Source organism: Amblyomma mixtum, chromosome 2, assembly GCF_055824585.1.
Source record: "Amblyomma mixtum isolate Tamu chromosome 2, ASM5582458v1, whole genome shotgun sequence".
Taxonomy (NCBI): Eukaryota; Metazoa; Arthropoda; class Arachnida; order Ixodida; family Ixodidae; genus Amblyomma; species Amblyomma mixtum.
Genome location: NC_143013.1, coordinates 88821798 through 88847770, shown reverse-complemented (window position 1 = coordinate 88847770; position 25973 = coordinate 88821798). Strand labels below are relative to the sequence as shown.

General features: G+C 46.6%; 1 protein-coding gene across 1 annotated transcript; it reads left to right on the top strand.

Annotated features, from left to right (window-relative positions):
• The first annotated feature begins 12727 nt into the window (after positions 1-12727).
• LOC149360072 (endothelin-converting enzyme 2-like) lies at positions 12728-15984 on the top strand. The gene is made up of 2 exons (XM_089567773.1): positions 12728-13282; positions 13894-15984. Exons 1-2 carry the CDS (start codon positions 12728-12730, stop codon positions 15982-15984), a joined length of 2646 nt encoding a protein of 881 aa, XP_089423899.1.
• The last annotated feature ends 9989 nt before the right edge of the window (positions 15985-25973 follow it).

The window sequence follows — 25973 nt, the reverse complement described above, 5'->3', positions numbered from 1 at the left end:
ATGAGATGATGATTTTCGCTTACACGGACCGTGAACGCGGTGCAATCTCGAGTGTGCATGCATATTCGTCGCGCTGGTTGTGTGGTTGGGCGCCGCCGTGCCAGCCAAGGCAAGACCCGTCGAGACAAGGATGTGTCATGGTGATGCATGGCGCTTTCCAAGACGACTTGGTCCGTGCACAGATACCTGGTCTTGAGCTTTTCTTTCAACTCTAGACGCGGGTTCGATCCCGGCCGCGGCGGCTAGAATTTCTTTGGAGGAGAAATTCTAGAGGCCCGTGTACTGTGCGATGTCAGTGCACGTTAAAGAACCCCAGGTGGTCGAAATTTCCGGAGCCCTTCACTACGGCGTCTCTCATAGCCTCAGTCGCTTTGGGACGTTAAACCCCATAAACCAAACCAAACCAAACCTTCAACTCTGTGTCTGCACCCGGGGTGGTATACGATCTGTGCACCTGTGAACGGGTGAACTAAACTTATTTTATTTTTGTAAAGGTGCCTTTGGGTTGATTTCCAGACACTCGCTCGAGCAGAGTGCAAAAACGCTTTCAAATGCATAATGTTCCATGACAAATAGGCGGGTTATTACGCCCAGATATCCGACAAAGGCAACAGCGTGAGCTTTGTGTGTGCACTTAAAGAATATATTTTGTTGATTAGCCCCTTGGCAAGGCCATATATTATCACACGAATCATTATCACTGGGTCACGCAAACGCACATTCTTTAATTGCTAAATTTACGGGACCTTTTGAAAGAAAATTTAGTGATTAGTGCAGCCGCTCCTAGTTACCTAGTATTAACGGTGGAATTCTTTACATCGTTGTCGTCGGTCTGGATGGTGTCGTCGTCGGTCTTATGAGACAGACCGGTTCCTCTGTGGCGTAATAAGCACAGTCCACTGACCACCACCGAAGTCGTCGTCGCGTCTTTGTTTCACTCAAAAATAGGGAAGCACAAAAATAAAACTCGACGGCAGCAGCTATACAGTCAACGAACGCCTTTTCTTGCTTGCGAGTGCGTTTGATAAGTGTTGTGAAGCACCGCATAACTCCATTCGGTCGGCGAATGCCGTTAGAACTGTCGAACACCATACGACTCAAATGCCACTCTAAAGTCCGCGTAGGAGGGTTTTTATGATAGAATTGCAGAAGTAGTAGTCGAGCAATAGCATTACGCTACCCAGGCAGCACAACATTATTTGTCGAACGTTGGGCAATTATTGGCAGAAATCGGCACGAACATCGGTCCTACACTGGCATTTGAGCCAAGCGCACAACTTGACATATTGGCCCTACTTTCATGCCAGTTTAGGGCCAGCGTTCGGCCAATCGAGCGGCCAACGCAGGCCCGGCGTTCGTTCTGCAGCATGGGCCAGCAAAGCTCTCATACTGGCATCCAACTTTCAAACATTGGTATCCAGCTTTCGAATAATGGTATCCAGCTTTCGAGCATTGGCACATGCAATCACTCACTCGCCAGTGACCGGTACTGTGGATGTACCATTCTATCTAGCAAATATTGTTGCGGAAGCAACACTACGCTAGGTGTGATATTTTTCGCGGAGCCCCAAATGCGCATGCGCGAGAAGCGAGTGCGAAACAGTTGCTGCGTAATTTCCTTTCCTCAAATACAATTTTCATTTTCTTCATTAAGGCCCCTCTTTCTCTTTCACTCCGACTTCCTCCTTCCCTGTACGGTGCGGTCAGTTGTCCACCGAGATGACATTGTAGTACTGCTGCATTTCCTTTCCTCAAAAAGCGTTGAGTTCAAAGGGCAAGGCATCGCTCGGAACGGGTGGTGGCGTTCCGGGGAATCCTGGCAGTGCTACAACACGCTGTCGCGTTCCACTCCTAAAGGCGAATCTTAAGCGTTATTATATAGCAGTTAATTAATATTAGTCATTAATCAGTTATTAGTCATTGATTATTAATTTGTCATTAATCAGTAATTAGTACTTAATTATGTGTGACGTCATCCAGCGGTGACGTCACCAGTGCCACAGAGGCAGTCAAAGCGGGGCGGAAAACGCTTTAGCATCTGCGCACTTTAAACAGTCAAAGTGCCCCCTTGAGGTGCCGCCGCCGCTGCGATTGCCGCGCCGTTGCTCCCGGAATTCTACTTGGGATGGCCATTGGTCAAACCACAGCCATTTTTTTTTTCATAAATGAGGGTGCCAGAGAATTCCTGAAAAAGGACCCGTTTATTGCACCGAGTTACAAAAATCACGCTTCTAGCGCACGCAGGATGGCTTGCGCTAGCACCACCCTGGGGAGTAATGAAAGGGGGGCCAAGAGCATGGTGGCAGAGGCTGCGGGAAAATCGTTTATTTTCAAGTTCGGTGCGTGCTGATCATTCGGGTTGGACAACGCAGCTCGGCAAGTTGCTGTGGCACGGCTAAAACATCTGTAAAATGCTTAACGGAGCTGTCCTCCAGTGAACTGATCAGTCACATCTGAAGTAAAAGTTGCACTCCTCTTGCAAGCGGACTGTTGCAATGCATTCAAACAAATTCATCGTCCAGGTCTTGCACGGTGACCTCATGTTGTGCCGAGCCTGCAAAGAGATTCATGACGTCATGATAAGCCTAATTATGTTATGGCCGTCACAGGAAAAAAAAACAAAAATGATTAAATAACACTGCATTTTTATATGCGTAGTCCGCGTGAAGAAACCAGCAGCATATTTTGCAGGATAATATTTAATTTACGCTTAAGAACGAACACCACATTAGTTGCACAAAGTGGAATTTAATCTATTAAAGTTGCCTTGTACCAAATGGTTCATTTTTAGTTTAATGCGCCGTGTCGCACCCCCAGTACACATCTTCAATGCGACAAAAGCAAATTAATGTGATATTGAAAACTGGTTAATGTAATATTTTGTTTTAATATCAAAACTCGTATCTCTAAATTGTGAGCTAATTTTTTATTCAAGTAAAGATGCGCTGGTTGTAGCATCTCTTCGACATGGACGTCAAAGAACGTTGTTGATGAGATTTTTTTTATAATGGGGCTAAAAACACGGCTTGCGATTTTTTTACGAAATACGCTGAACGCAAGAAAGTCAGGGGAGCTTTGTTTTTATAAATATACAACAGTTTACCTTAGTCGCCTCGCATGCATGCTATATGGGATTCGAAACTGCGACCCGAAATGCCCCTCCCGTAACCCGAAAGTAGAGTAAGCATGAAATGTTTACGGGCATAACACATTGGTTGTAGATGGTATTAGTCAAAACCTTGATGGGTCTAGTGTTCAACACACCACACCACACATACTGACAAGATTGTATATGCAGCGCGTTCGGAACTGTCTAAAGTGCGTAGAAAGCGTTTTGTGGACCACTTTGCCTATGTGACACTGGTGACGTCACCACTGGATTATTTCACACATAATTGATGACGAAGCTCGCTACCTGGAAAAGAGTGCGGCCGAAAGAAGCGGTGGGGAGATATTGGACTTGAAAGGGAGAGGGGACGGGGCCAAAACATTTGTAAAGGGTTTGGAATTTTTGGAGAATAAGTCACTGGCAGTACAGACGACAATATCTATAAGAAACAAGTGGATGGGAAACACGGAAGCGTCAAAGTATTGTTACAAAGCCGCAGCAAAAGCAAACTGTTCGGCGCCCGAAAACTTTGATGTGAAAAACGTGGAGCTTCAAGACGACTTCAGACGCTCGGGTATTTTGCGGTTCCGTGTGATGTGGCTTCCGTTGGTCGAAGATGGCTTAAAATGTTATCACAAAATAACAAAAGTATAAAGCAATCAAATATCATGCAAGACAAATGCGCGCTCTTTCATAGCTTTATGTACCGTACATGTGCCGAATAAGCTAGGTTAACATGTGTCTAACACCAGTTGTCAGTCGATTTATTTGCTGGTAGTCGAAGAATCATCAAATTCTTTGTTGCTGTGCAAGTTTCGCGCAAAATAAGCAAAAACAAACAAAAGCATGTTGAATTCGGGTTCACTACTACTTCCGATGGTTTTTCATCGATAAAGGTGACGTTCGGAAGCGAAAAAAAACTTGCGAGTAAATAAGAGAAGGCATGAGCAAGAGCTATATAGCTCCCAATGCAAATTACGCAACAGAAGAATAAAATGCTCAAAAACAACAATTTTTGACATTACGATTTGCAGAAAAGGAAGGAATTAGCAAATCAGAAAACACGGGAAAGGCGCGATAACAGGGCACGACGTAGGGAAGCGTAGGAATCTCTTAGCGCGTGTCCGCGTGCGTTTATGAAGCACCGGCCTAATATTTCACGTGCGCAAGGTATAATTCGAAATTACAAGGCGGCTGCTTCGTTTCTGGACGTTGCTAAAACTGCGCACAATGTCGGTTTAGCGAATGCACTTGATCTAAGTTGTTACGTTTGTATTATGATCTCCATGGAGCAGACATTCGCTGGGCACTACGGAAGTGAATTTCTAGAGCGAGTAAAAAAAGTGATTTTTTAATTAAAAAATTTATCAAATGAAACTTATTTGATTCTTGTGGAAGCCGCCTTTGGGCTGGTCGCCAGGCCCTCGCTCGAGCAGAGCGTGCAAAAACGCTTTCAAATGCGTAATGTTAAATGACAAATAAGCGGGTCATTGTGCCCAGAAATCCAACAAACGCAACAGCGCGAGCTCTCTGTGCACTTCTCAAACAAAGAATATATTTTGTTGATTAGCGGCTTGGCTAGGCCATATATTATTACACGAATCATTGCCACATGGGCAGCTAAGGGCTCAGAACCGCAATGTTGTGGGTGTAGACTTCCTTGAACCGCGAATGAGCCAGACATAAGAGACCTCCACCATGCCACATGGCACGTAATGTGAAACTTCACTTGTCATGTGACATTTATTTTAACTAAATCGGAAGGGGCGGCAGTGCTGAGACTTTAAAATTTCATACAAAGCAAAGGCGAAAAGCAGCTGGTGAGGATCAGGATCTAACAAATACGAATATTCTATATTTCATGGTATTTCAATATAGTGCTAATGAGGGGCGCTACATAAGATCTCATTCTTCATTGGAGAGAGAGAATAATTATATATCTGTTAAAATTGGCGCCAAAAGAGCTTAACCTAAATTTACAGCCTCTGTGCCCGTTATAAAAGTAACGGCGTTTACCCTCACACTGTGCGATTCTAACATAAAGAAAAAGCGCGCTCTCCTGAAGAAATCACTGTCTGACGTAGGGTTGTAAAAACCCGCACGGTGTCCATTGAAAATGGGGAGGAATATCTGAGCAACAAAACAAAGAAAAGTTTGAATGTAAAGTCAGGGGAGAGTAAAAATTCACAATTTTTGTCTCTGCAGAAGCCCGTCGGCAGTCTACGCAAGGTTGACACAACTGGTATCTGCACCGATTTTATACGATGCGCCCCCAAATGCGTAAAAAAACCGGTGAGTTACCGATGGGCACAGTGCAGTCGTGTCGAGACTCATCGGTGTTGTCATATTCCGCCGCTAGTGAGTAGACAAAATCTTCTAAATAGAACTTGCTGAGCACTATGCCAGACATCGCGAAAATTGCTCGAATCCCTTTGCTTTCCGTAGTGTTCCCTCACCGCACGGTGCGCGATCAGGAGGGAGTAGGTCAAAATCAAATTATGCAGAGCTTGGGCTTTTGGGGGTACCATAGAGGGAGAGGAGCGTAGTGGCGGTATCACTTTTTGAAACTGGTCTTAGGAGGCTCTCTGGTGCGGAACACATATGCATAGCGAGGAGGACGCCAACCACTCCCAAGTCGAACTCAATGGCAACCGTGCGCGAGTTGAGCACGGGCGGCCGTCGCAGTGCTGTCGGCAGCAGAATTCTGGTAGCCAGGCAGTGTCGGCTGCTACGCCCATATTCTCTCTCAGGGATTTTCCACGGGACACATACAGGCACAGTTCACCGCGGTGGGTGACGACGCTGATGCTGTACAGGGTGGTGATTCCCCTAAGGAGTGACAAACGGACAACATGGCGCAGGGCCGATGCAGTGTCATTTGACGTCAGAATGGTGGCGTGGTTCGCGACGACGTCTCTGATGCCTGCGTGGACGAGCTGTTGGCGATAGGTGCCGAATGCGTAGCATGATGTGAATGCGGCTGCCAGTTGATCCAGGAGGGGATATCGGCTTACAGTTTTCCTTCGGCCAAGAAGACGCCGCTGCAGGGAATTGAGCATGTCGTCTCGAGCCCTTTCTATGATATCACTGTTTCCGAAGACCCTGTCATCCAGTCTGCCGCACACTTGTTGATGGAAGTTGTCGCATGGATCGATTTGGCTGTTCATGAGCAATAAGAGCTCTTCGGCGGCCAGTTTGCACTCGACGCTATCACAATATTTCATGACTCTACTTGCATATGGCCACATGGCCCACATCAGAAAAACCCCGGTGGCTGCCACTGCTGTCGTCACGCATCCCACGATGAACGCCCTCCGCATCCCTTCGCTTTTCTCGGTTGTGGAACTCCTGGGGGTGATCTGCAGTTGAGTTGTCGAACCAACTGCAAAGAGAGGTGTGCTCCAGTCAGTCATAGTGAATGTAATCATAGTGAATGTAATAGGCGGATTGGTCGGAAAGAGAAACAGCCTTTCACTTCGCTTCCTTTTAGGGTTTAAAATATTTAATGGACAATACACGACCTCACTTCTTACTTGGGCAAAGCATTGACTTGGAATTATTTTCTTAAAGCACACAGTGAGCGCAATGGTAAGCCTTTATTTTTAAGATTCTGCGCGGGGTTTCAAATTTATATTTCTTTTTTTTTGTTTACGTGTTTAAAAACACCCATAAATCGATACTGCACGGTTGTAAGGTAGAAGTTAGTAAAACTATAGTTGACAACAGCAAATATTTACCTAAAAGTTAGGCACTGCGACTTCGTCCGCTTTATATACTGTGTCGATCAAGAACATAGCTGTTTGATTGTAGAGAAAATACTTTTTAATGATAACTTTCAAAGGAATTTCATAACCCTAAATTTGAAGACGCTTGCTGTCCTCACTGATGACCTGCGAGGATATGCACACTTGAGAAAAGAATGTGTGGGATTATGTATTGCAAATAGGGAGGCAGCGTAAATATTGATCGGTTTGGTTCGTTTATAAGGTTTACGTCCCAAACCGACTCAGGCTATCAGGGACGCCTTAGTGAAGGGCTCCGCAAATCGGGATGTCAGTGCACGTTAAAGAACCTCAGATGGTCGAACAGCACACGGGCCGATAGAATTTCGCCTCCATCGAAATTCGACCGCCGCGGCAGGGACCGAACCCGCGTCTTTTCTGTCAGCACCCGAGTGCCCTAACCACTGAGCCACCGCGGTGGCTACGTGAATATTGAAAATTTTCGGATGCTAATCGAGTAAGCGTATGAAAAAAAATTAATCAAACGTGGAATAGACTCCCGACCGCCCCTCTGTTCAATATGAAAAATAATAATTAGGAATATGCAGACATTCATATGTTGCTGACCGATTCCCCCCCCCCCCCCCGAAATAGTAAATAGTGCACGATGGTCTCTGCAACTGAAGTCCAACGAAACTAGGCTCAGCTCAGCAGCAAACGTTCGACAAAGGTCTGTCTGGTTGGGTAAGGAAATTTAATTTCAGAGAAGAAAGCTAGCCAAGTTAAGAGAGTACAACGTTTCCGAACCTGCTCGGTTCCTTCATTAGGTGTGACTCAGGTTAAGTTCCCCCGCGTTTGCTGGATGTGCCATGACTAGTTATTGCCACCTTCGCGGGTGAGGTACGGTATCCACCACAATGGTTCCGTCAGTCTATCATGCACCGCAGTTCTCACGTGCACCGCAGTTATCGGCCACTGCAGTTCAATCCTTGTTAATTTCTCTGACATCAGATTTGTGCTGCTTCATTTTTTTGGGGGGAAATCTTGGTTTTGTCAACGTATGACGTCGAGCACCCGAGAAGTGAATTTTGTATACCACGCTTTGGGCCTTCAGTTTAGGACGACAAAACCGCTCAGGACGCCGCTCAACTCCCGCTCAAACACCTCTCTCTGCGGTCGCAGCAAATGGCGGCGGGTCCTGGAATTAAGACTCCACCCATTGAGGGGCTCGTTAAAGAGACTCGCCTCTTTATTCTGACTCCTCCGATCACCACTAAGAAAGCCACTCGCTGAGAGAGGAGTAGAAATCAAGGTGGTGGATAAATCTGAAGCTACCTTGCATCAGCAGGTTTTTGTGGCTACCAGTTTTACTCCGTTATTACTGCAGTCCTCGTTCGGAGATCAAGCGCAGCCCTTTACCTTACACTTACGTCATACAGTGGACGAGTCCCTAGCATTTCGCCTTCATCTATTGGCGACTGCGGCGGCCGGGATGGAACCCAAATCTTTTTGGTCAGCTGCCGAGAACCGTAACCACTGAGCCACAGCAGTGACATTCTCTCTGTGCGCGTGCGTGCGTGCGTGCGTGCATGCATGTGGTTGAGTTAGTGTGTGAGTGTGTTTGATTCCGGAGAGTCCACCGGTACGAATGAATGGCTCATCTACGCATCTCTGCTCACTACTCTCGCATACCCACATCCATCCACAATCCCCCTCCACCCTCCAGAATCCTGCACATACCAGAAGGTTGGAAAAGAAAAATCTACGAAGATCGCAAATTCAAAGACGTGATGGGACAGCGATGAATGCGATATGTTTAGTATATACAACTGAGATTTGTCGCACGGCATTGTATGAACACTTGCGCATTTTTTTTTTGAGCCCTCGAAACGGGAAGTCTGCGAACTTTGCCTCAGCATTATAAATGCAAATCTCCACCATTCAGTTTTCCTTCATCACGGATAGCGAGAGTGACGCTGGAACAAGTCGTCTTCACAGCGTTAGAGAAAATGACTAGAGCACTCGGAGCACTCGGAGCACTCCAGCAATCATTTTTATCCGATACGCAGTGCACGCCGCAGTTATGCAACCTACAGCGGACCGATGACTTCCTCGCGTGAGAAAATTGATTGCCCAGATCAGTTGTTGCCCCCCAGAGTTCCGACCTTTCGGCCCCATGTGCAGTCGGTGACATGTGTTCCTGCAATGGGAAATAGCCCACAATCGTTAACCGAATTAATAAATAACCGAGAATCCTGCAGCGCCGTATTCATCGTTGTCCCAGTGACCAAGTGATATCTGCGGCCGTAACTCGCAGCATTTCACTTGAACCCGCTCATCTGTCGACAGATGACGTAAGTGTTGAGAGATATACACACCCAATAGTGCATGCATTCCTGCAAGTGGTTTATGGTTTATGGAGGGTTAACGTCCCAAAGCGACTTATGCAAGTAAATTTAGTTCATGCTTTACCGAGGATCATTGTGTCTTCTAATGTTTCTGATCGTCCGTGTTCGTGGGGATTCATGCATGAGGTGTATTTGTCTGTTCGTTTCCTATTTGTTCGTTTTTCCTCTAAGTTCCTTTTTACGATGTCGAGAAAACAGTTGCACAAGGACTTAATCTGTATGCTCTTTCCTCTGCCAATGTATCGCTCTGTGTATTTTGGTCTAATATGGAACACGACGCAAAATGCCCCTCTCCCCACGTACAAAAACTACTCTGTCCCCACAGCCGATCACGCCTCGTGTTAAACTGTAGCACACTCTCGCTCTGCGCATTGCACGTCGTCGTCTTCATCAGCTTCCGTATGTGCGAAAGATCACGAAGGAAAAGGAAACGCACTTTCAATCGCGCTTTCAGGTAAGTGGCGTTGGTGTCGACCTAAAAAAACCTACTTTCACATAATATTTCGTGGTAAGCAATGCTAAGTCACCGGTATTTTTTTTTTTGCGAATGCAAAACTAACTCGTGTGCAATCTAACTCGTGCGTAAGAATGACTCTCTGAAATGAAACAGTGGGAATGAATGAATGAATGAATGAATGAATGAATGAATGAACAGACGAACGAACGAACGAACGAACGAACGAACGAACGAACGAACGAACGTTACCGTGATACGACTGGGGTTCATTATAACTTTAAGCTAGCTGTGACCAACGCGTCTAATAAACTTTTTCTCTTATTTTACCCTCATTAAAGGTGATTGACCTTATTCGATAACTCGTCTTTCGCATGACATTCAATTTTTCTTTCAGGATGCCTACATGTACTCTCCCCATTGATTCTCCGGCCAACAGCAATGCCAGGACACGATGGAACTCCCCTCTCATCATGTTCCTGTGGTCCTCAGTGGGTGAATGGAGCGCACCCACTGCGGGGGATTGGCCAACACACAGGCGGTGAATGAGAGATTCTGAAAAACATTTTCAAGTGAAAACAAAAAAAGAAGAAAACGAATTCATATTGGGAGATTGAATGTTTGGTTATAGTGTACTAGAATATGGGGTAGTGTGTTCAGGGAGGACTCGCGGCTGTCGCTGTTGATGTCGAAAGCCACGAGATGGCGCCACCAGAGCATGGGCTGTCACTGCATGCACTCCTCCCGATACGCAGCGGTGCGTTCTGTACATCGCACAGAGTATTTTTGGTCCTTTCAAAAGCCAACACTTCAATAACGTGTCCTGTAAATGTTTGTTATTGCACATGCACGACAAATAAAATTAAATGCGATAGGACAAGTCGCACACGGAAGAAAAAAAAAGAGCAGTGACTAGCAGACGGCCGCAAAACAGCCAAAATTGCGGAAAAGCAGCTCCAAATTCTTTTCCAATAGCTGCATTGTGTACAGGCGCAGAGAACTTACAGCGGGTACTGCTGCCAAGGAAAGTTTGAACACAAGGGTAATGAACAAACTATTGTGCATACTGCAGCGAGCAGGAAACGCGACCTCGAAATCGTGACCAATTCATGATCAGACGGCCGCGGTGGCATACTTATGAACATCGTCTGATTTTCGCATGCAGTTTTTCCTTTTCGCCCTGCCTCTCGCGACTGTTTGATGCCCTTGACAAAAAAAAATGACAAGTAGCTCGGGTTATTGGGAAGCAACGTCGGCACGGCGTCCGGCGTCAACTCTGGTTTCCCGCGTGGTATGCGGACTCCTCCGTTTATAACGTGAACGTAATCTCTGAGAATGCACGATGGCTCGAAGTGCAGTTTTCATACCGAGTACGTTTCATCCAGGGTCTTGTCTTTCCGGTGCAAATTCCGCTCCCAGATCTTCCTGCGCGCTTCATCTTTTGGAACAGCGAAAAGCGACGGCTGCTCACCCTTAGTCCAATGGTAGCCTGTTGTGCACACAGGTGCCGACGATTCGGCATTTCTTCACTGTCGGACGGCCAGCGGCAATTATAGCACGAGAAAGGGATCACATGAAAAACTTTGTGAGCCGCGTACCACGCAACCGCGTCAATGCACGCGTACGCGTCACTGACTAGCAGACGACAACAAAAAGTGCGTCTTTTCCCGACAGCCCATATGCTACAGCAGCGCCGCCGCACTTTCGACGCGCGCCGCGACACGCCAATGCATGGTGAGCGGCGGCGCCTGAACACACTACCCCATATTCTAGTACACTATAGTTTGGTATAGCACCCTTTCTCTTCGTATTCACTTACAGGTGCGGTACAGGCTGCATTCGTTGACTGGCCTTTGCTACCGCTTTATTGATCACTTGCATAGTAACCGAATGGGTCTGCAAAATTCTCACCATCATTCGGCTTGCTTAGACTGGCCTTAAGCTCTCAGTTTGCGTTGTTCACCTTGAATTTTATTTTTCTCACCAAAATTTTATTTCTCTCACTCGGCACCAGGTGTACCTCTTCGTGGGCACGTACTCCTCCTCGTAGCAATCATCACCAGCACCAGCCAGCACTCCTGCTTCCGGGCGACATATTGGGTAAGCGCTGTGTCCCTCCTCCCGGCAGTGCGAAGCGTTGTCGCCTGGTTAGGAGCCAAGAGGCAAGTCGTTAAATGTGTTGGAGCTAAGGCCCTCGCTGTCGGAGTTGTGAGCGAAAGTTGATATTCCTTGCAGCGTTCAGCTAGCGCATATGTTTCATTAGTAGGGCAGTCTGCGTGCTACTCCGTAACCCTACCCCTCGCGTTGAGCTGTGTTACGTTGCGACAGTAAGCACAGCATCAGGGTAGTTTCCAAGAGGCGATCAGCGTCGTTGTCGTTGAGACTTGTGTCCAAGAACTCCCGGTTCTGCTAACGAATCAATGAAATTATTTTCCCAATGTGTGTACTGGAGTGGGGCTGTCAAATGTGTCCCTACAGGTTTCATATTACCTATAGCAGGTTACTGCCCTTGAGAACGCGGTAATGACCATTCATACACGACTGGCTCAAGGGGCGCGGCAGACTTATAGCTCTAACCTCGATCCTGAGGCGACTGAAATGGCTGCAATTTTAATCCCTCGATGTGGCCAGAGGCCAGCTGTAGCAGACGCCTTGCATTGTATTCTTTCAAACTGTTTTAAGCACGGTGATAACTAATTTTACAACGAGAGAAGTGCGGGCTAGTAGTTCATGGTAACAAAGCACTGCCAACGAATGAGGTGAGACGCATACTAGACAAACATAGCGCTGATTCTCACTATGTTTAATGATGCATATTCACAGCTATAGTTATTGGTTTGTGAGGTTTGATAATAGACATCTGTCGGTCTTGATTGGGCGCATACTAACTATAGGTGGCTGGTTTACACACTTCTGTACCCTTCCGTTGCTTGCAGGCTCGGGCTGGAGGATACTTCGTCCTCTAAAGTTTTGATTTCCGAACGAAAAAGGCGCTGCCGCCAAGTGCAGATATATTTAAAAAGCTTATAAGGATATGTCCAAGCACTCTTCTCGGAAGAGACGCGGGCCCAGCACGCCAGTCGCCGTGGAGCGAAAGGAGGTATCTCAGCCTTCACAGAGTGCCGACGAGGGAGCCAAAACTGCATCGTCTCTGAGGAGACCTCGCAGGTTGTCAATGGGCTCTGCCGACAACCGCCGCCGCCGTTCCTTGGCCGGCAGCTCCTCGAGTCGCCCTAAGGGCGAAGCCGTGAAGGCGGGAAAAACGCAGCCATCCTCAGACAGTCACGCTTCAATGCCCCAGAAAGCCCGGGAAAAAGGTTCGAACTCGGGCACGAAAGCAGTTGGAGTGGCCTCCAGCGTTGCTGGGGCACCCTCAGATGACGTGGCAAAGATGGAAGACGTGAACGACACCGCAGCCTCCACCGCACAGCCTTTTACCGCTCCATCCAAGCCGTCTACCAAAGAAGGCACGGTCGAAGCTACCGCGCCATGCGAAAACGGCGGAGCTGCGCCTCCAGAGGACGCGAATATCGCGCCTGCAGAGAAGCCGGCATCTCGGACCAAGGGTTCCATGGGTAAAACAGGGAAGGTCTCCACCCTGAGCCGCACTATACATAGCCTGAAAAACTTCGACTTGGCCGACATCTTTTCTATGATCGAGAAATGGTAGGTAGGCGAGCAGGCAAGTTACGTCTGCTTTTATAAAGGCACCTTCCTGACGCAGCGGTCATGCGGTAAATTATGATGTTGCTAACCGAAGCTAGCGTCACCTTTAATTCGTTTCTGAGTAAAATAAGAGCGTTACTTCCAGGAAGGGACGAATCGAAAACTAAAGTTTCTTTCTGGCTGTGATAAGAAAAAAATCAAATCCAAACAATGTATCATATATGTCTCTTGACGACAAAAAATGTTACGGCAAATGTCACACGTGGAAGTTATACCTTAGCATGTAGAGCACAACGAAAATCGGAATACCATTGACAACTTAGGCAGAAAATATCTAAATATTTTCTGATTCGACACAAGGATTGCATGTCCTGTTGCTGGTAACCGCATATATGGTTATTTGAACGAGATTTCTTTAAACACGAGCACGACATTAGAATGGGTGGAGAGGTGTATAAGGATAATTACATCTTTTCATGCCATAACCTAACAATTCTAAGGTGAGTATAATACGTTGCATCTATTCGCCTTCAGGTGAGAAGTCCTCGTGAGACCCTCGGCAGCGGTGCAGCCTTGCTCCTGAAGAATGAGGTTGTCGTGAGCCTCTTGGTCACAGCGACCATGATGTTTGTCCTCGTCGCCCTCTACTTCCTAATCAGCGTGTCCCCACCGAAAGTAAAGGACATCTGGTGCGTGACAGACGACTGCCTTTCACATGCAAGCCTTCTCGAAGAGACGCGAAGCACAGTGTTCGACCCCTGCCGTGACTTCAGCGCCCACGTTTGCTTCAACTGGTCGCCGTCGAAAGGAAGGGAAGAAATGCGAGATTTCGATTTGTCCGCCATTTTAGATATGGTATTCTCGTGGCTGGTGCACATGAGCACAACTCTGCGGGAGGGATCCACGAAGTTCTCCGTAGCTAAGAAGGCACTGGCTATGCTAGAGTCCTGCATGAGCAACTCCTCAACGTACGGGTCGGACTTGAAGAACTTACGTCAATTTCTCAACAATCGCAGCTTGCTCTGGCCGAACCCGCCGCAACGAGACATGGACGCGCTCCGTGTGCTCATCAGTCTGGCCTACAACTGGCAGGCCGCCTTCTGGTTCAAGATGCGAGTGTTCTTTGTGGGGAGAGGCGTGTTCGGAGGCAGGTGGAGAATCAGGCTAACTCCGGCTCCTCTGCTGCCGCAACTCCTCCGCCACCACCACGCTGTGATGAAGAACGGAATGGAAGCCTACTTCAAGTACTGGATGGACTTCCACAGGGCCCTATTCGGGGACACCGCAACAGCCAGCAAGGAACGGGCGCTTCAGACTGCCCACATGGAGGCACACATTTTACAGACGCTCAACGAGGCGCTACAGGTATCGCCGAAGGACTCCTCCGTGTTCCCCATAAGCGAGCTCGAGTTGTTCACGACCGGCATAAATTCCTCCCGATGGTGGCAGCAGCTGCAGAACGTTACCGCCTTGAAACCCGAGCTAACTGAACAGGACGCCGTTGTTACTGCCAATGTATATTTCCTCCAAGCATTGGGCAACCTGTTCTCCAAATACACAAACGAGGAGATCATGGATTTTCTGGGGTGGCAATTTGCCCAACAATACGCGCCCGTGTCAGACAGCGGCCTCTTGGTAGCGCGTTTCGGTGACCACAGGGCAGCCAGAAGCTTTCGACCCGCCTTCTGTGGATTCCACATCGAGGTGCCGTACAGGGTGCTCCTTCTGACACTGCGCTTTGCGTTGCGGATTACGCAGACCGACAAGGAGCTGGTTGACGCTGGCTTCGACCGCCTCTTGTCCACGGCTGTGCGCTTGGTTAACGATTCAACCTGGTTAGACTCGGAGAGCAAAGCAGCGGCCGCCGGAAAACTTCGCTCTGCCAGTTTTCGGCTGTGGCCTCCCGCTGAGTTCCTCAACGAAACAAACATCGAGGAGTTATTTCGAGCGTTTCCAGGTAAGGAAGAGTCCTTTGGCGCGTACTTCGTCAACTCGCGCCAGAGCGTACGAACGATCAGCAGAACGCCAGAATGCGACGCAGTGCTTGAGATGCCGGAAAACTATGCGTTGCCTTATTTCGAGTACGACTACGTGTATAACGACGTAGGCGTCGCCATCGCCGCTGTGGACCGCCCGCTGTTCTACAGCAAAGGTACTCTGGCCATGTTCTACGGCGGGTTAGGCTTCTCCGTCGCCTTAGAACTGGTCAAGGCAATCGACCGCCAGGGTCTGCAGTGGCATCCCCACGGATGGGTAGTCAACTCGATCCTCAGTCCGAGGTCGCAGGCTGTCTTCAAAGCCAAAAACGTGTGCTTCAACAGTAGCGACTTAGACGGCGCCGAGAGCGTGTTTCCCGAGATACCGGCGCTGCAGATAGCCTACGCTGCTTTCCTAGACGCAGCTAGTGAAGCCGTGAACACAACGCAGATAAGCGCCGAGCTCACCGAAGAGAAGGTATTTTTCATGACCATCTGCTACATGATGTGCACCCAAAGGGGCGCCAAGAACCCCTTCGCAGTTGACTGCAACAAAATTGTCCGCAACTCTCCGGCTTTCGCAAAGGCTTTCAACTGCCCGGAAGGATGTAGAATGAACCCAAGAAATAAGTGCTCGTTTTTCGATTGATACGAGAAATTTGTCATGTGAGAGTTTTTTTTATATTTGATAACGTTGCTATGAGTGATTTTGTGTGCATACCAAAGAACACTTACTATAGAGTGTTCACACACTGTTCCAACGCATGATCTGTGCTGTGCTCCGTAAGCAAGTGGTCAGAACGCTGCAAGACAGCGCGTGTTTACAGTTTTTTTTTCTTTCGAGTTTTCCAGGATCCCATGTCCTCCTTTAAGCCTCGAGGGTGTTTTTACGTTTTTTCGACACTTTTGCGCTGAAGTGTGTGGTCGCGACAGAGGTGGGTTTTGGAACAGTCGCAGTCAAATTTATGTAAGAAATTTTGAAACATTCTCCGTTAGGAATGGAAACCGAGGCGGCTAGCTTATGTAGCTGCGCTGATTTTGGTGATGTAACTGTCAGATTTGTCGACAAATTTGAAATCCATTTACTGCAGTCAGGGCTAAAACGCGAAGTACTCTTCCAAAGAATTCTCTTTCACGGCGGTTACAGAGGACGGTTGCGTCTTCTAAGTGTTTAAGAAATGCACACGCACAGCGTGATCGCGTGCCTGCTTTTACGGGTCGCTTTTTATAGGCTGCCACATTTCTTCGAGGTAAAAAATGCAAGCTAAACTAGACGACATATGTGCAATTTCTTGTCTATCAGTGTTGACTTGAGCAACTTTGTCTTTTAGTCTGATTATATTACCTGTGTATCCAGCCTGCAATTATCCAGCCTTCCATCAGGGTTCCATGACCGGGCGGGGGAACATTTGCGGGCGTTAAGGGGCGGAGGGACACATTTGGCAGAGCATTGTGCGAACTGCAGAGCGTGCGAGCCGCGGCTGAAAGAGATAAAGATACTTGTCAGAGGCGGTGATAAGACGGCACGTGAACTATTAGAAGCCTTTCACATCAGGAAGAGGGGGCATGACTGTGTGAGTGACACGTCTGCTAATCTTTTGCACGCAGAGTACAGGTATCTCGAGCACGCATTGTGAACTGACGATGTGTTTCTTTACTGCGCATGTCTCCATTTATGTATATAATCTGCTCTCTTACCTGCGAATAAATCAGATGAAGTTAGCGCCTGTCCTGTGTCTTTCCTCTCTTGTGTGCGTGTTGTTGTGCGCTTGAATTCGTTTCAAAATAAGTATCCAGCCTATCTTTGAAATTGCAGAGAATGTTTCAGTATTCTGCCCACCTATATAGAGTCATCGTAGATGTTTACAATTGTGTTAATATACGAACCTCAGTTTGTGAAGCGTGTGTTCATTGCATAAGCTAACCTTTCACAATTGAGAGTTTCACCATCAGCGACGAGTCGCATGATCTTATCGCTGGCTTCCCTTCTGGAAGTGAGCGAGTTTACAGCCTCCCATACCCTCCGTTGGTTATTACGCAGGCTTTAGAAAAGGTCCTGATAGTAATAAACAAATACACATGGCAAACCCTGCTTTTTTGATACGCTGTTAAAGCTAAGATTAGTCCATGGTTGCCTCTGTTCCCTTCAACTATGCGAGAGGACGCCCTTAAAATAGCATGAACGGCATTATAAGAGGCATTTAGTAAAGAAGACATTTCGTAAGCAGTGTTCACGTCGCTTTTAAGGCGAAAGCCTTTAATGGCTCATACTGTCGTCCGTTAACAAAGCGTGTCACACATGTTTAACTCAGAAACTACAAAAGATAGAAGAAAACCAATGGTTGCTTCAGATAGACGAGGAAGAAATGAACCTAGAAGCAGTGTTTGATGACTGTAGGTAAATTAGTTAAATATAAGCAAAAATGTCGAAATTTCGTCGAAATAGTGCGGACGGCGATATAGCCAGGGGAATGGTGTGACGTCACATCCACCGAAAGTCGTCACGGCATAGTGAAAATCGTCACAGAATGGTCGGAAAAACGTTGGATTTGTGTCAGATTAGATGAAAAAAAAGTGTAATTAAGCGTAATTAACATTTAAGATCCCCGAAAGATGTATAATTTGGGGATCGATATAGACGCGAGAAGTGTGACGTCACATCCACCGGTAGTCGTCACGTTATAGTGTTCTCAACTTTCGCGTCTCAACACTTTAGACCCCAAATTCCGGTAAAGATACACCAGGCAAAAAAAAAAATTGTTTTCGTGTTCCAAGACTTTTGACTCGCCAACCTTCTCTTTTACTGCTAAGCTTGCGTTGACGCTTTTTCAATGAAATAAGCCGTAAAACTGGAAGATGATAGCTTATGTGGTACTAAAACATTCCGCTGTTAATTTCGGTGGATTCGCGTTGGCCATGCCAGCATCCATAACAGTGGCAGTCTGCTGTGTGAATCTAGTTGTCTGCTTTATGTAGTGTGGGAAGCCTTATCTCAATAAAAGTGTGCTAGAATTTTCTGTGCAACGATCTTTGGAGATTAAGCCGATATAGATGTCCTCGATTATAACGCAGGGTGTGTTAGAAAAAACATCGGATACCAATGATAAGTCGAGAAATTTTAGCAAGTTGCCTTTTTTGTGCCCTATCGGTCGACATTAGAGAGTGATCCCTCCTAATTTCTCAGTACTCAAGCATAAACATTCAAAATTCGAGTTCTTAAATGATAAGTCATCGAACCGCTGATGTGAAAAAAAAAGTCGTTAAAGTATACAGCCAATAGTCCACCATTCTTTTGCTTACAACAGAGGTGTTCAGATTGGTAGCCCTCGAAGTAAGGTTTAGTATCATGATCTTAAATCCATGTTTATGGAAATTTAGATTATTAAAGCCAACAAAAAAAGAATGCAAAAAAAGCAATGCATACAATGCAAAAAAAATTTCCTAAAAGAAAACTCACGACTGAAACCATCCACTATGTAGTATCTGCAATTGATCTTCGGATGTATGAGCATGAAGGAAAAATGAAAAGCAATTGTAGAGCCTCAGTTGTTAACCATCAATCCTATTGAAGTCATTTTTATGCGCAATATGAATTATGTCGGATGCTTCATCTTTACCCGTAAGCACCTTGCCTCTGGACGTGCATGCGTTTCCATTTCGCTTCTTTTTTCATTTTGAACGCTTTCGAAAGCAGCGCCTTATTTTTTAGTGTCGTATGCTCGATCAGAAAAAAAAATAAGAGTTTTAAGTCGAAAACCTTTAATGCCTCATCGTAGCCGACAGAAGGTTGACAGCTGAGGTTCATACCAAAAAGAAAAACCTTTGAGCACGATGGGATTCGAACCAACATCCTTCCTTTCCGCAGCCGAGCGTGCGAATGGCTACGCTACTTCCTGCTTTTGTCTTTATTGCTACGCTGCTTCCTGCCAACGCATATATAGTTCTCCTTGTCTACATTCCTTGTCTATATATTGACTATAGTTCTCCTTGTCCTTGTCCAGTGTCTCCAGCATTTAAGATTCACAAACAATTGTGTACTTAATTAACATCTTAACCACACATCAGTGACACAAGCAGCAACACCGGGCTAAATGCTTTCGCCTCATCGCACATTAGGTCAACAAAGTGCCCCCCTGAATTTTTTCCTTCCAGAACAAGCATCGAGGTTTCTGTCTTCTTTCTGCAGTTTGACAGCAGATCATTGGGCTTATTACTTCTCACGATGCGAACAACTATCTTCTTGACCTCTGTTTAAGATTGCGCGCCTAGTAACACGTGTCTATGTCAACCATACTAACAGCTCTTTCGCCTATATTGTTTATCACGTAAAGTCGGTCGTGCCCATCCGCCGGAGTCCGCGACGCGCTATTCCGTTCGCTTGTAGATAGAGAAGAGGGACGCGCGATTGGCTGGAGCGCTACACGTCATGTCTGGCGCTTTGTCGCGTTTGTCAAGAAAACTTGTGAATATTGCGGATTGATTTGACAACTTATCTTTCTTAAGTGATAAAAATAATTTCTAAGCAGTAGATGTTAGAACACAGTCCCCGTTGTCATGACAACGGTGGGACGCCACCGCGGGTGCCTGCTTGCAAATGGCGCCGCTCTGCCTCGAGCTCACGAGCGCCGCTCGGTTGCGCCCTTCCTTGTACGCGGTCTTTTCACTTCGCAAGCTCGCGCACCAGCCAATCATGTGTCGCTCTTGTGCATCTACAAGCGAACGGAATAGCGCATCCAGGACGCACCTTATCTCGTGGTTGTTCGGGCATTCGCACTGTTCGAGCTTGGCTCAGCAGACAGAAATTTCACTGTACCTTCCTAGTCGTCTTCCAAGGAACGGGTATCGGTGCAGCATAGCTTCCTATATTTTCCATGCCTGGCCATCGGTGCTAATGTCTGTGGATGCCGTACGTCGCACTTTTCGTCAAGGCACCGAGCGCTTCTTTTCGGCAGTCGCCAAAAGTAGGCGTGCGGCGATAAATGAGGCGCCAACCTGGTTTTGCCGCTAGCCGTGATGAGGCGCTCGCATCGCAGTTAACCCATTTCGGGCAGAAAGTTTCAAATGCGCGCGAACCACCAGCATGCGCCCATTGGCGGCTAATGAAACTATCTCCGAACCTCCTCGCACTTAGCCCGCAAGAGGCACTGGTAGCCTTCGTTTTGCTTGAACGGCCGCTTTTGAGCCGATACCCAGATCTTTTAAAATGCAGAAGGCTGTGGGGGCAGCCATCGTTGCCCACCTTTTATGGAAAGGAAATGAAACCAGTCACGGAATATATTGCGCACATGTTTAACTGTAAGAACTGTGTCGGCTATCGAATGGGTATCCGCTAAGTGCAAGCCAGCGTTGAAATCTCTCTGGCCCGTCACGTACGAATGGACGAAGGGAACAGTGTGCTCTTCGCTTACGACCTCTCTCACGCAACGGTCTTCTCTCCTGCTTTCCGACCAGCGCGATAAACGAGGGAATCTCTCGGGTGGCGGCATCTCCAGTTCCTTGTGGACTGCAGAGATGCCACGTGCGAGCACAAAAGCTGGCCACGTGACATAGTCGACAAAGCCGAATTCCTGCCCTGTAACAGATAAAAGAACAAAGATTAGCAGGTTCTGGGCCCGTAGCGACCGTGCAACAAATGTGATAATACAGTAACGGAATTATCCAGTCTGCTCTCGCATTCCAGCCGTGGCAGTGAAGGGATAGGAATATTGGTGTACTGTAGTCGACGCCCTTTTTTAGTTTAGTGTTTGTTTTTGTTCTGTCTTAATTATATTGATAATAACGATCACAAGGAAAGGAAAAACACGTAAACTGCATCATGGTACACGCCTGAAAAGCGCCATGAAGGAATTCGGGATGTAAGAATGGGCGAAGGAAAAAGGAGGAAAAAAAGAAAGTGCCACGTATTGGAGGGCTACGCATTATTTTGAACCATCTGGCATTGTTCTATGCGCCTTAACCTCACACGCCAGGTGGGCAATGTGCATTTTATCTTGCATTTTATTTTATGCGGCTGCAGCGGCTTTGAGTTAATGCCGCCACATTGTGCTCAGTAACCCAACGCTAGCCACTTAACCACTGCGTCGATTCAGCGTTTATCTTTGAGAATGCCAATGATAGTATACTCTGCTTAAGCAAAGAGAACAAAGTCTGTATATTTCCAGCCCAGGCCCTAAACTGACGGAAACAAGAGTCGCAGTGACTGACTTATCTCTCCAAACATCTGCAGGAATGATCCCACTCGAAGGAATGATCTCCGCCTGTTTATCTTCTGCCTGCCATTTACTTCTTACCGGGCGACAAGTGTTAGATAATCGGAAACGAAACACAGCGCAGTTGACATTCGTCCTCTCTGGACAAAATAAGAAGCAGAAGCCTATTTCGGGGCAAGGACGTACCACTGAAGAAAGCGGTCTTCCTCTTGGCAAGCTCCTCGTCATACCGCGACATCTTTTGCAGAAGGGCAGCCCAGTTTTCTTCTTTGGTGCCTCTTTCCATCAGAACAGAAACAACTGGTTCGATCGCCTGCGGATTGGAATCGAATGGGTTAAACGGTGTTGGACAGCATTTGTTGGTTTTAGGTGAGTGCTTTCCGATATAGTCGCTAGAAAGACAAGTGTCACTCAAATTAGTGGGTAGGAAATGTGAGACGACCCACCATTTTCTTTTTTTTTTTGCATGTAGAACTCTGTCAAGACACCTTAAGGCATTCTGACGGCACAGATGTTGCGAACGTCCTGGAAATTTTGTAATGTGACAGCGGGAAGTCAGATTGGCGGTTGCTAACGCCAACACATTGGTCTTGGTGACAGTATGCATATCAAACCGTATTTCCTGGTTATTTCTCTCTTGAACAGTTGCTGTCTGGCTAGCAAGAGTTGCGTTTCGTCAATACACAAATAAGCTGGTGTCACTGCACTGAAATTTTAAGCACTTCGCCTCGCGATATAGATGTGATGAGAAGTCTACTAGCAGGTCTTTTAATAGTACTTTCTGATAGGAAAAGTCACACAGTTCTTTTCATATATGTTAGTTGAACCAGTACCCATGCTGTAAATGTTAAGGGGTCTTTCGGACCCTCTCGGTCGCTGTTCATATGTTCAAGAACGCAGAAATAAAGATTCTGCGGCTGGGTATACCACAAGAGGCAATGATTTCACAGCACGAAGCACCGTTACCCATACTCTACGTCCGTTTCTGTACACCAAATATCTGACGTATCGCAACAGCTACTATACTATAGACACCAAATTTTTGCCTGCGTGTTCTCTTCTATTAAACGACGCGCTAGACATTGGTATACGCGAAGCACCCCGTGGTATTCGCCCACGACCGCTACATAATTCTTAACTGAATTTCTTCTCGACGCTGTTTCGGCTTCATCAAGCGAACAATGGCCGTGACGTCTATTTGATGTTTAGGTCACGTGAGGCACAGAAAATGGCAATATTTCTGCTGATGCGTCATTTGTTGTATTTATGGCTATTGAAGCAGCCTAGTTTAAACGCTGTTGGGAATTAAAGCTCTTTATCAGCATTTATGTTGACATATTTTCGTCCGTCACGTTAACTTAACCTCAACTACACGTCACAGCCATCATTCGTCTGATGAACCGAAACCGAAACAGCATGAAAGAAGAAGCCCAATTATAAATCATTTATCAATTGCAGGCGAAAATCACGCGGTGAACCATGTAATCTAATTTCGAAAGCATCATTTCAAAGAAGAAAACATACAATAAAATATGGGGTCTATAGTTAAGAAAATGGATTTGTGCTCATGGCCAAGGCAGTGTCCAGAAAGCTTCTGTCCAGTGCCTTCAGGTACGGGTCTTTGGGCAGCATCGGCTTCGTCTCCGGGTAGGCCTCCTCCAAGTATTCGGCTATGGTCATGGAGCCGCTGATGAGCTTGTCGTCTTGAGCAAGAACGGGCACGGATCCTGCCGGCCGCACGTCTTTACTCCACTCTGGACGGTCCTTCAGGTTGATGTTGACGAGTTCGTGACTGGTAGATAAGAAAAGGTCAACGAGCCAGACATAGAAGATAATTAAAGGGAAGGAATGTCTCTTTAATTGCATTCAGGCGCTGACACCAAGAAAGGAGGTTAGCGGCGCAAGGCCGTTGTAAGCAAACGTGTTTTAGTCACATCAGGAATCGAGCATGGAATCACACACGTCCACGCCTTATAATTGTGCAGGAACTCGCTGTACTTGTGCACATTTTGTAGAGTGGCCAGTAAAAAAGATTAGCACTAGTGACATGCCTCTAAAGCGGCAGACAGCGACGCTCGGCGCTGCGGTTACGAACACGCCGATAGCACAAGCATCAGGTGTGTTCGCAAAGCACGGTGCCACGCCAGCCGCGCGGTGCGATCTTCGCCGCTCCGGTGACGTCAGTGTGCTAATCTTTTCTTACTCGCGACTGTAGAAGAGGCGAATTTTTTATCAGTATTGAGAGAGTGGACTGGCCTCTGCTTTGGCGCTTTCGTTAATTCGTAGCATGCATTTTTTGTACTGCCCTGCTAAAAAAATTGCAATATCTGTTATTCTCCTGTGTGAAAATTGCCGCTGATGATGAAGTGAGAAACAGTCGGCTCACCCCGCCTTGCCCTTAATTTTATGTCTTCTTCCAGCGCAACTTTCTGACGGCTTGGAGTTTAAAGAGGAGGAACATTCTAGTAAGAGGAAAACGTCGTCGCAATGACAAACTGATTTTTAAGCATAAGAGTAATATTTAAGGAACTCTCAAATAGGAAGACTCCAAAAAACGGCCGCTTTGGAGGATCTAGCACGACCTCTTTAGATTCGGGAAAGGCTCAGCATTGTGGCTGCCACTGTTTTGCCAAAGGAGCCGAACAGCATTCTTGCTTGACGGAGAAAAAGAAATTATAGTCTCTCTCGTCACCGACTCGACTCAAACTTTTTTCGAAATAATTCAAACAGCATTAAAAATAAATTCTCTAAAAAGAACATTATGTGAAAGCGCCTCTAAAACGTGGTTCACGAAAAAACCACAGCAGGGTACTACAGCCTATTAACACACGTACGGATGTGTACCGGTATTCCTTCTTCCCTGATGTTGTTGAAATATGGAACAAACTGCCAAGTGATGTTGTGGAGAGCGCGAACTTGCAAACAATTTGAGCTGGATGTCGATGTGTTTTTGAGAAATGGTGTACAAATATTGAATTCTGACTCATGATTGCTCATTGAAGCTTCCTCCGCTATGTACAGTCAGCAACAAATGAAACGCAAACAAGGCAAGTAAACCACGAACACCATATTGAGAACCTCTCAGCCAGGGGAACCTCAATTGTAGAGGAGGGTAATTTCAGATCGAAGGCGCCAAGACTGTCCTTTAGAAGTGCTTATCAACCTCACTTATAATTCATTTCCAGGAGCTAATTTGTTGGTGCTTTTTCCGCTGACACTTCGAGTTTTATTCGTTGCTGATAGCACGTTTCCTAAACTCATAATACGATTGGCTCTTTTTGCAAACTGTTTATCTTTGAAATACTGAGAGCAACGCTTGTAATGTACACTGGAAATTTATGTTCAAGAAACACATTCAGTGCTTTTAATTCGTGAGTACCTGGGCGTTTTTTGAGGGCAACATTCTCGCGTGATCAGTAAACCATGAAAGGACGCTACAGAAGGCAAAACCTCACCGCTGTTCTACGCTACTGCATCAGGCGCAGTTATATATATGAAAAAAAGAAAACTGAACCGCACTGAACTATTTCAGCTCTAGCGCCGAAGTCTCTAGCACTGAAATCATCTCTTTAACTCAATGCACAATTCTACGACGCACCGCTTGGCGATGAGCGAACATTGCAAACGGAAACAGCCATTTGTTCAAAGGAACACGAACAAATAGAAAGAAAAGATATTCACGTTTCAGGATCTGTACAGGACACCTGTTGCATAGTAATGCTAACAAATCACCGACCAATTTTTAGCCTAGCGTGATGTAAAGTGCGATGTCAATAGCTGGTCTCTTGGCCCGCGCAAACTGGTCTGCAATGGCGCTCAGCTGAAAAGCTGTAGCATACCCTTTGCGAGCACTTTGCGTCAGGTACACCCCCCGTCAAAAGTATACAGCCCAAGGTGTTCGCTTGTGAAGCCTGCAGCATGCCTCGTTATCCATCTTCAGCGACCGCAATCCGCCCAAGGTTTGAACTGCCTGATGTGCTAGGGAGCCACGCTAAACAGCTTAAATCAAACCTCTTTGGCAGTGCAATTTAGACGAGGGCTGTATGCTGTCGCAACTAGATGGATAAGCCTTGGCAGGTGGAGCTTTTTGTCCCGAAAAGATAAATCAGGAAGGGAAGAGCAAAATTGCCTGAAAGAAGTTATTGCGCCGAAAAATGCCCTCACTAATGCCTGTAAAGCTAGCTCCGCGCCAGTACATCAGGTGCGGTATTGATGAAGAAAACAACACGCGCTGACATCGATAGCTACAGCGGTGGCAAACCGCTATCAGCAACAGCCTCTACGCAGCAATAAGAGCAATGATTTCAGTGCAGTGACTTTTTTTTTTTTTCAAACAAGCTGCATGGAACCTTTGCTTACCAAGAATATCCGCAAATAGCACAACAAAAATTTTAAACAGATAGAAAATGGAGGAAAAATTATCATGAGG